The sequence below is a fragment of the Charadrius vociferus genome, unplaced genomic scaffold (assembly GCF_000708025.1).
Source record: "Charadrius vociferus isolate BGI_N301 unplaced genomic scaffold, ASM70802v2 scaffold90, whole genome shotgun sequence".
Taxonomy (NCBI): domain Eukaryota; kingdom Metazoa; phylum Chordata; class Aves; order Charadriiformes; family Charadriidae; genus Charadrius; species Charadrius vociferus.
Genome location: NW_009647222.1, coordinates 9,596,700 through 9,607,399, shown reverse-complemented (window position 1 = coordinate 9,607,399; position 10,700 = coordinate 9,596,700). Strand labels below are relative to the sequence as shown.

General features: G+C 45.6%; 1 protein-coding gene across 1 annotated transcript in view; it reads left to right on the top strand.

Moving 5' to 3' along the window:
* Positions 1-10,700, top strand: part of EFCAB6 (EF-hand calcium binding domain 6) — a 130,806-nt gene that overhangs the window by 1,173 nt on the left and 118,933 nt on the right. Inside the window, 1 exon segment of the mRNA XM_009879780.1 lies at positions 5,674-6,206. Within this exon segment, the coding sequence (XP_009878082.1) occupies positions 5,674-6,206 (533 nt within the window).

The following is a 10,700-nucleotide window of genomic DNA, read 5'->3' as shown; positions in this document are numbered from 1 at the left end:
GGTTCAGCAACTGGCAAGTGGTGTAGCATGATGTGGCTTTGACAGCACTTTTCCTTGTATATTTGTGAGTGAAAATGCTTTCAGTGAAATTTTATTTCTATTTTTATATTTTTTAGTACTGTATGAATATTAAGCACTACACATTATACTTCTGTGCTTGCTTGCTTATTGAATAAAAGATGTGTTCCATGCATTGTGGTTTGCTTATTTTCTAGACCTCCTACTCAGGTCAGGTAGTCTTTGTACAAGCCACAGATCCTTTCCCGTATGCACATCTCCTAACTTATGACAGAAGAACCACAGAAGGATGGCATCAACTCAAACCACCATCTGGCCCAATGAGCTGTCTCTGACAGTGGCCCATAATGAATGCCTGTGTGAGAGTACAATAGAAAGCACGGGACTCTGAGCATCTTTGTGTTTAATAGCCCCCCACAGGGTTTTCTTCCCCTCATGCCGGTATTGACAGCATCCCATGGCAATGCGTTATTCATCTAAATACACACCGTATTAAAAAGGATTAATTTGCTTAGAGACTGCCACTAGATAGTGTAATTTGGTGTTCCTTTGTTCTTGCATTACGACAGATGATACACGGTCACTGTTCAATCCATGTGATATTTTACACGTTTTTATCTTACACCTCTCAGGCAACTCCATGCTGAGAAGCCCTACGAGTCTCTGTCATACAGGACACCAAAACCCACAAACTACAACAAGCTGCAGGAGCAGGAGAATTCCTTCGTGCTACAGAGGAAGACAAAACCTTCCCACAGTTCCTGCAGATTAGAGTCAGAAGAAAATTTCATTAGCAACAAAAATCTAGTTAAATCACTTAATCCCGAGGATATACGAGCAATATATCCTTACTGGCTGCCTAAAAGGCTTCTCGCATATCTGCAGGCACTAGGGAATCCTACTCCCATTCCCAGGCACAGCCTGTCTCCTTTGATACAGCAGATGACCACCCCCCGGCCCCCAAAGCCAAAATTGTTCTTAGGCCACGTTTGTAACAGCCAGGTATATACACATGCCATTGCCAAACTGAGCCTGTGCTGAGGGCCACCAGCTACCGGGCTGAGGGCAGAACAGCTAGTTTGGCCAAAAAAGCATTTCCTTATTGTAGAGAGTAATTGCCTCTGCGACAATCTATCGTGCGCCTACTGCTATGCTGGTGCTCCTTGTTTTTGACAACAAAGTTACTGTGTGGCAGTAATCTGCTTCCTTGGACCAGAAAACTGTCCTCAGCCTGAGCTATTCTTTCCTACCCCTTAACTCTGTTGCCTTCTGTGCTATTAGGTGAAATTCATCCAAGAGCTGAAAGCCCATTCCCACATAAGCCATGCTGAAATTCTACGTTTGGATCTCTGGTCCTCGAAAGCTTTTCAGTCTTTCTGTTAAAGGCCATAAGTAGTAAGCTCCTTCCTATTTTGACAACTTGAACTTTCAGGACTCGGCCAAATAGTCACCATGACCCTCCATCCAACCACAGACCATAGGCCAAGGGGTCTTGGCCAAGTGCCCCAAATTGTCCCTGGAGAGACTGCCTCATTGATACAAATGAACTGCAAATGAACAAAGATACCAGAAAACAGAGACAATTATTTTTTTCTCCCCTCAGCATTCAAATCTGGTAAGCTGCTTCTGCTGAGGTAACTGCCGCAAAGTTAGCACGATAGTGAGATTTCTCATAGTTACGCAGCTGGTAGCCCATTTAGTGATACAAACCTGCAAGACACAGGGCGGATTTGGATGTCTTCACTTCAGCGATATTTCAGACAACCAACAGGCAACGCCGTTTCTTGTAACACACTGTGTACCCTCAACGTTAGTTCAAACCCTCCATCGTTGGCCATATAGCTTCATGGCTATACCGAATATACCACCTCCCTGGATCAATCCATCACTACACAGGTGCACATCCAGAAGCACTCGACAGGCCTTGGCCATAAGCCCCCCGGAAAGGCCCAGGGCTGTGCTGAGCACTCCCGTGGCTCCTGGCTATCCACCCTGGCAACTTCTGCCAGCGGGGCACCTCAGATACCAGCAGCATGAAGTGGCTTGCCTCAGTAACACCCCTCCAAAGCGTTAACATGAAGGAACTGAGGGGAAACTAATCTAGGTAAGAAATTTTTGCACGGTTTTGTATACATTGTATAGAGGTTTAAGTATTCATTGGAGTGAAGCTGGGCAGTAAGGAGGAAAGACAAGAAAGCTAATGAGTAAGCACGAAAGATTCTCGGCACTTTTGTATAAGCATCACAACACAACACGGCACCAATAGTTCTGGCAATAATTATAAAGATTTATAGGCCTGAGTCACCATTATTATAAGCCATTCTGTCTTGCCTGGGCTATAAATAACACCACTCAGTAGCTACCAGCAAAGGTTTAGAGGGAGGATTAAGGAACAGCATTTGCCTCTCCAGTCAAAAGAAAAAGCTAAAGAGAGATTTGGCTGAATGAAACAATACTAACGCCAAAAAAAATCCCAAACCCAGTCACCACGCTCATGGGAAGGACACAGTACAGAAATGATGATACTTAATCTGACTGCATCCTTCTCAGCTGCCGGTGTGCTCACTACATAATCCATTTGATTTCTCTACTGCATCATCTGCCGCCTGGTGTCCTCTAGTGTTTGAATTGTAAAACATATGCAGATGAGTATTTTCTGCTACCTGTCACGCTGTATATCACACAGATAGAACAGAAATAATTGCAACTAATAATCAGCTTCATTCTGGCAACATAAAGGGAGTCTGCAAACAGGAACACCTTCATTTTAAAATAAAACTTACCCAGATTTTGGCATAATGAGTTTTAGACCTCAAGTGCCGAGTCATCTTCCAGTAAAAACTGCTGTTCTATCTTCAGGGAGTGGCAAGGAAGCCACCAACACTGATGCCACTCTGCCCTGGTCTAGCTGCATATAAATCACCCCTCCAAATGATGGGGGAGCAACGGCACATTCTGCAGGCGGACTGGAACAACGCCTCTTTCCAGCTCTCAGGCTTGAGTCACACATAGGTGCATGTAACATCCAGCGTCCTTCCGAAAACATCTGAGCTGCGTGGTCTTTAAAAATGAATGTGAGAAAAGTTTACAAAAAGGCAGGGCAATTTTTTGTACTTCAGGACCCCAGCGTGTGGGAATTACTATTAGCAGTGTATGACTGCTAACAGTAATTCCCACACTGGTTTTAGAAACAGTGAAGCTGTTTACCCCAGTCGAATAGAGAAAGGAGAAGCCTTTGTACTCCCTGCTAATGCAGGAACCCAAATAAGGTTCCTTTGGCAAGCTGTTCTGTGCCAGTATAATTTTTTCTGGATTTTGCCACCTCATCAATGATTGAAATTGTAAAGCCACGCAACAACTTTTGCTGGAGTTCTTGCTTTGCACAGATGACAAGCCCTGGCAATGCACACTGGAGTAGTTTTAGAAGCTACCACCTCCAGCTGTCCACTCTGCCTCTCTGCCAGAAATGGCCACCATGGAAGAGAAACGGCAGAAGCAAATGTGTGCTGGCTCCTCGGCTGCTGTAATTTACAGGCTGACATATTAACTTTAGCTGATATGGATGGTGGTTTCAGATAATAGGCTGATTTGTGAACCGCAGCTGCAAGGAGCTAAAGCATGTCCACGAGTGCTGCCCCAGCTTGGAGGCGATCTCCTAAGTCCTCGTCAGAGCTCTTCTGAAAGAGCTCCGCAATCAGCCGAATGCAGTCTCTACTTGGGAGCAGTCCGTTTCACGTACAGAGCGGGTGCCACCTGTGAAAGATGGTCTGTAAAGATGGAATTGTGTCCTTCAGCAAGAATGGGAGACAAATCCACACTGCCACATGGAGCGAATTAACTAAAACCCACTTTTGGAAGGAATATTGTTTTGTAGGAGGGAGTGCTGCAATAAGACATGCTGTGTGACAGCATGCAAGATGCAGAAAGAACGGTCATGTTAATGGCAGCTGACTGCTCAGACTGATTCCAATCACAACCACTAATATGCCAACTTGCCTGATATGTGTGGTACGAGCGATATTCAAAGTAACTGCCACCCAGACGTTAAATCCACTGTCACCATCTCTGTCACATACTCAGCTTTTGCCAGCACTGAACATAAGATGACAATTTAATCCTCACACACAGATAACAGTAACACAGCTGGTGTAACAGTGTGCTAAGACTTCAGCCCTCACAGGCCTTACATCTGCTTTCTCACAGCTTTGGAAAAGAGTCACCCATAAAATATGTGAGAGCTCTAAGAACTCAGCATGAGTGAACCAATTAGAACAAAACAAGAACCAAGGAAAATGGTTAGATTTCAAGCTCCACTGGGAAGACAGTATTTTATTTCTTCCATACATCACATAATCAAATGGTTGGGGCTTAACAAATACATAAAAATTTACCAGAGGAAACAGAGGTGATGACAAATATTCCCTACTCAAAGCTTGCACCACTCCAGATTTTAACTTTTCCCAGGTTATTCATGTACCACTCTTCTTTGCTTCTGCACCTTAATGGTTTCTGGTGCTGTAACCCCCCCAAAAAAGGCACTTCTAACCCTACTGAAACAGATAATCCTGGAAATGCTGCAGCAGACTTTCAGTTCCTGGCATTGCCACCGCTCCATAGTTGGTACGATTTAAACCCGCAGAGGAAAATCCACAGTGGATTTCCAGTTCAGTTCGTTAACCACCCTTCCTCAGCCATGCATGCTTAGGGGTTGGTCTCTCTTAACAGCCAGACCCTTTTGGACACGTTCATTGTTCCCTCAGTAAATCCCAGTGAGATTAGAGGCTAAAACTACTTCTGACTTTGCTTTTAATATTAAAGATCTGTGTAAGCCTGTGTATTCTAAACAGGATGAAAAAGGAATACAGACAAAAATATGATATGGGCCAATTCAAGTGGTAAACATTTGTTTTTCAAACATGCAAGTATGGATCATTTGGTCACTTTTTTACTCAGTAATTTGCAGCAATTTACATGAATCCTTTAAAATTAGGAAATAATTTCAAAATTATTTTTCTAGCAATAGCTATGACGCTATATAGTCATTACATTCTGCAATCTTACATACTTCTGCTCAAGTTACTGTCTCTGAGCACTACCACTGATTCAAAGGCACCACATGAAAGTTAAGTTACACACACAAATTATTTGTGGGAATAAAAGCTTTAATGTGTCCTGTAGGGCATTAGTCTATATCAAGAACTACTGAAATACTGAATTTGTTCATGGACTTTTGAAAACAGAAAGCATTATTGGTTAATTGCTGATGCGTGGCCAGTGTGTCTGGACCCTACAAGAGACTGTATTTTTTCCAGATGATGGCTACAATGTAGTTTTCGACAAATCTCATTCAACTTATTAAAAAACAATACACCAATGCTTAGGGAAGGCCATAGAATAAGGCCTCTTTTGTCATGTCGGCCTGCAGTAATTTATGCGGTCCTTTTGGAATGAACAAAAAAGGGCTTAAATCAAGACGGTAACACCCTACCAATACTTTACATGGGTCACCACACCGTGAAAAAGCATTTATTTTATACTGAATTAAACCTTAAAGTACCTGGTTTCTCACCGAAACGCTCAATGAAATCTTAAACCAAAATCACTCGGATGCCAACCAGGGTGAGCAGGTACTATCCCCCCTCCGTTGCTCCTCAGTTCTGGGCCCGACCAGCGGGCACGCCACGGCCACGGCCACCTGGCGCCTGGGGGAGTGATCCCCACTTCCCTACGCGAGGCTCCACGCCCGGGCCCTGGGCCCAGCCTCCTCCCGAGGGCTGCGGTGGGCCCTGGACTGTTACTGTCCCACCGCCCAGGAGGAACGGCTGCTGAGGCTCCGGGGGATGGCACAACGCAGCTCTGCGGCTCCCGTTACCCGCTCGTGACCCGCATCCGGCTCGACTCCAACCGGCAGCGCCACCCCGGCCCGGCCCGGTCCCCTCAGGCGAATGACCTGGGCAGGGCAGGGCAGGGCAGGGCAGGGCAGGGCGAGCCTCACCACAGCCCCCGCCCCGCACCCAATAGGAACCGGCCTTACTGTTGCCACGCGAACGGGGGAGCCTCTACCCAAGCATTGATCGCAACGCCGAGCGGGGCCTGGCGCGGCGACAAGAAGGCCTCGTGTCCGGGAACTGTTTGTGAGGGCGGCTGTCCCCCGTTGGGGCGGCCAGAGGAACACCCGCCTCCCTCCCGTAGGCTTTTTGCTTGCACCGTACTGCTCTGGTGGTCGGGGGCAGGGACTCTGGTACAGGGGCTCGCTGCAAGGGGGGAGGTGCCTCTGAGCTTCGTGCTCTGTCAGGGTGAGGGCTGTAGGTTTGGGCTGGAGTCATGACGGTGTGGCTGTTGAAATCCTCTGCTGTTACGTTCAAAAGGAGTAAAGAAAGAAAAGAAGTTATCTTAGCGAGGATGCCATCCTTAACTCGCCCTGCTAAAGAAGAATCTGATTTACGCGTGGCTTATTCCACGGTTCTGTTTGCCAGGGAGTTCTTTCACCTTTCCTCTGAAGTACCTGAAATTGAAACTGAGAGGCTTTATAGTTCATGAACTTTATGGGCTGTTACTCTGTTGCTGTAGCCCAAGCTAGAGCGTGTCCTGATAATCAGAGTGACCTGCTCCACACTGAGGAAGTACAGGGCAGTGCAGGAGGCAGCCTGTGTGCTATTGGACTTCCTTTTTTGATGTGTTGTGGGTCAGCTTTAACTTTGGGGGAATTTCTGACTTTTGGTCACAAAATTACACAGTCCCTGAGCTCATGATATAGAAAATTATCTTTGCAAAATAAAATGCACATCCTGTAGGTTATCTCAGTGTCTTGCATTACTTATCAGAATTGAATCTTAGAGTAGAAATTTGCTGAAAAGCCATCATCTGCTGTAGCAAGGTTATCACCATGGGTTAGAATGGTGCCAGGTCCCTGCCTGAGCGGTTGGAGGTATGTTTCCAGCTATACCACCTTGTTTGACAAACACACGAACAAGTGAACATGCTCAGCCACTTGGATAACATTAGAACCTTTAATGAGCAGTGCCCTTGGAGGTGGTTTGTCCACGTGAAATACGCACGTGCCGGAATACAGAAAGCTCTAACTTAGTGTGTCACACAGGGACAGCCTACATGCGGGAGAGGATATGGTATCTAAATGATTGTTCATTCTTTCTAGAGAGCTTTCATGTTTATTTGCTTCTGTTTTGCATTTCCCATAAAGCAAGTGCTACTACTGTTTTCCCTGGGTTGTATGAAGTAAGAAGAAAACTTCTTTGGTCATCCTCTGAGTAGGGTAAAATCTGGCTCTAAGAAGTTGATATTTCTAGAATTAGCCTTTCCCCCTCAAGCCATGGAAAGAGAATAGGGAGAAGTAGCAACTGAAGACTGAAAATACATTTATTAAGGATTTAATAATTGGAGTGGGGGAGGTAAGAAAAGGAAGGCAATGAGAAGACACCATCCGTACAGTGGATAGCCTGTGATTTGCACATCAGACTTTTTCCTATGGCTAACAAACACTGGCAAAGATGCTGCATGCCTCAGAGACTGGGGGTTCCAGAAAGTTGTGAGGTGAAAGATAACAATGACTTTCCAGGAAGCCCCTGCTTCACCCACCATTCGGATGTCAGGGTGACTTGCCCTGTGTAGTATTGGGTGTAGGTGTCAAGGAGTTGGTAGTGGGGGGCTGCAGGGACTGCCTCTGTGAGAAGAGGGCAAGGGCTGCCCATGCCAGACGCAGCTGCCTCCAGCCAGCTCCAACGAACACACTGCAGGGCACAGGTGAGTCCATCAGCTGTGGTGCATCTCAGAAAGCATATTTAAGAAAGGGTAAAAATACAGCACAGCTGTGTGAGAGAGAGGAGTGAGGGAAATGGGAGAAGTAAGAAATTGTCCTGCAGACACTGAAATATGAGGAAAAAGGAGGGGAGGAGGAGGTGCTGGAGAAGAGTTTCTCCTGGAAGAGACCACGGTGAAGCAACTATGTCCCTGCAGTGTGTGGAGTGGACCACAGTGGAGCAGATATCTGTACTGCAGCCCACAGAGGACCCCACGTCAGAGCAGGTAGGTATGCCGTGAAGGAAGCTGTGGCCTGTGGAGAGCTCATGCTGGAGCAGTTCATGAAGGACTGTAGCCTGAGGGAAGGACCCACACTGAAGCAGGGGAAAAGCACAAGGATGAAGGAGTGGCAGAGAGGAACTGTTACAGACTGACTGCAATCCCCATTCCTCACCCCCCCTGCAACACTTCGGGGAGAGGAAGTAGGAGAGTTGGGAAAGGAGTGAAGTTGAGCCTGGGAAGAAGGGGAGGGTGGGGGGAAGGTGTTTTAGATTCCTTGTCTTTGTTTTTCACCATCCTATTTTAGTTTTAATTGGCAATAAATGAAATTAATTTTCCCCAGATTAAGTGTTTTGCCTGTGATGGTTAACTGATGAGTGATTTCCCTGTCTTTATCTCAACCCATGAGCTTTTCCATCTTGTTTTCTCCCCCTATTCTGTTGAGGAGACGGAGTGAGAGACAACCTGTGTAGGCATCTGGCAGCCACTCCAGGTCAACCCACCATACTGTGGAATCCTCTGGTAGCCTGTTTTGGATCACACAGGAGCTTAGAGTCTGATGTGGCTCTGCTGCTGGTTGCTTGCTATAACCCCATCATGAAAACAACAAATTGTGCTAAAACCAAACTGTTCACCCTTGATCTGCATGAGGGAATTCATAGCTTTAATTGTTCTTTGACAGTTACAGACACTGGCAGTCTTTCAAGTGGAATAAAAATGAAATAAAGGACAAGGTTACAGTGATCCTTTTACTTTAGGTTACATAAGACAAAATGTGTTAGGCTTTACCAAAAAAAAAAGCTAAGAAAAAACAAAGGTGAGACTTGCTATCTGTCTTGCCAAAACCAATACAAAATAGTGAAGCTTTCAGAGACAAATAGAAAAAGCATTCTATTCTAAAGCTTCATTTATTCTTCCAAGAAAAGAAAAGGGTGTAGTCCCATGGTTCTGACTGGAACACTGTAACAGATCCTTATTATTCTGTTAGTTAGAAGCTGCCTTCCACATTTGTATCAAAACTGGCCAGAAATATGTTTATACTGTTTGCGAGATCCATCCGTCTTGTATCTATAGTGAAACAAGCGTCAGATGCAGGAACTTGGTATGTAGACGCTTGGGAAACTCTTATCAATTAAATTATTGAAATGAGGGCCAAATCCCTTAGTGGCTATAAATGCTGTAATTCTTCTGAAGATAGGAAAGCAAACAGAGCTATTCTGATTTATAGTAACTGAGGATCTTGTCCTCATACTAGTAGGAGTGTACTTAAAAATATAAGCAAAGAATCTGATTTATGACCTTTTACACACCAGTGTGAATTCCAAGTAACATATAAATCAGGAACTATTCAGTGCAGTTAAGTTATTCTTGATTTGGGCACTGATATCTTACAAGTGTAAAGGTAGTGTAAGTGAGAAAAGAATACAGGCTTAGTGTCTGAGAAACTTTAATTTTGTTGCTTTGTATCAATAATCTTTGACTCTCAGTATATAGACTTCTTATGGACCATGGACTATTTCTGAAGGATCTGTGAAAGATCCTTGGACAGGCTGGAGAGTTGGGCAGAGAGAAACCTTATGAAGTTCAACAAGGGCAAGTGTAGGGTACTGCAACTGGGGAGGAATAGCCCCATGCATCAGTACAGGTTGGGGACTGACCTCCTGGAGAGCAGCTCTGTGGAAAGGGACCTGGGAGTCCTGGTGGTCAACAGGATGCCCATGAGCCAGCAATGTGCCCTGGCGGCCAAGAAGGTGAATGGCATCCTGGGGTGCAAGAAGAAGAGTGTGGCCAGCAGGTCGAGGGAGGTCATCCTCCCCCTCTACTCTGCCCTGGTGAGGCCGCATCTGGAGTACTGCGTCCAGTTCTGGGCTCCCCAGTTCAAGAAAGACAGGGATGTGCTGGAGAGGGTACAGCAAAGGGCTACAAAGATGATTAGGGGATTAGAATATCTCTCATCTGAGGAGATGCTGAGGGACTTGGGTCTTTTTAGTCTAGGGAAAAGAAGATTGAGGGGGGGATCTTATTAATGCTTACAAATGCTTAAAGGGAGGGCGCGAGGTGGATAGGAACAGTCTTTTTTCAGTGGTGCCCAGTGACAGGACAAGAGGTAAAGGGCACAAGATTGAACATAAGAAGTTCCATCTTAACATGAGGAGGAACTTCTTTACTTTGAGGGTGGCAGAGCACTGGAACAGGCTGCCCAGAGAGGTGGTGGAGTCTCCCACTCAGGAGACATTCAAAACCCGCCTGGACGCTGTCCTGTGCAACGTGCTGTAGGTGACCCTGCTCTGGCAGGGGGGTTGGACTAGATGATCTCCGGAAGTCCCTTCCAACCCTGACCGTTCTGTGATTCTGTGATAGCTAAGGCAAGTGGACTGTTAGTATACCAGACAGACATATTCTTCCACCAGAAAATGTCTAGGGGTCCAGAAAAATAAAAATTGCATTTGGTTTTTACAAGAGTAGTTTAGAGCTCCATCCTGATTTTCTGAAGTCAAAGAAAGCTTTGCTAATGACTTCAGTAGCAGGATGTGCTTCTACTTACCATATTTTTGTTGTAGCCTAGTTACTGAGCCATGTGGCTGTTGCTGCCTTAGCTGTTTTAATGGTCCTTTTGCAAACAAATTGATTTATATATGTCTGCT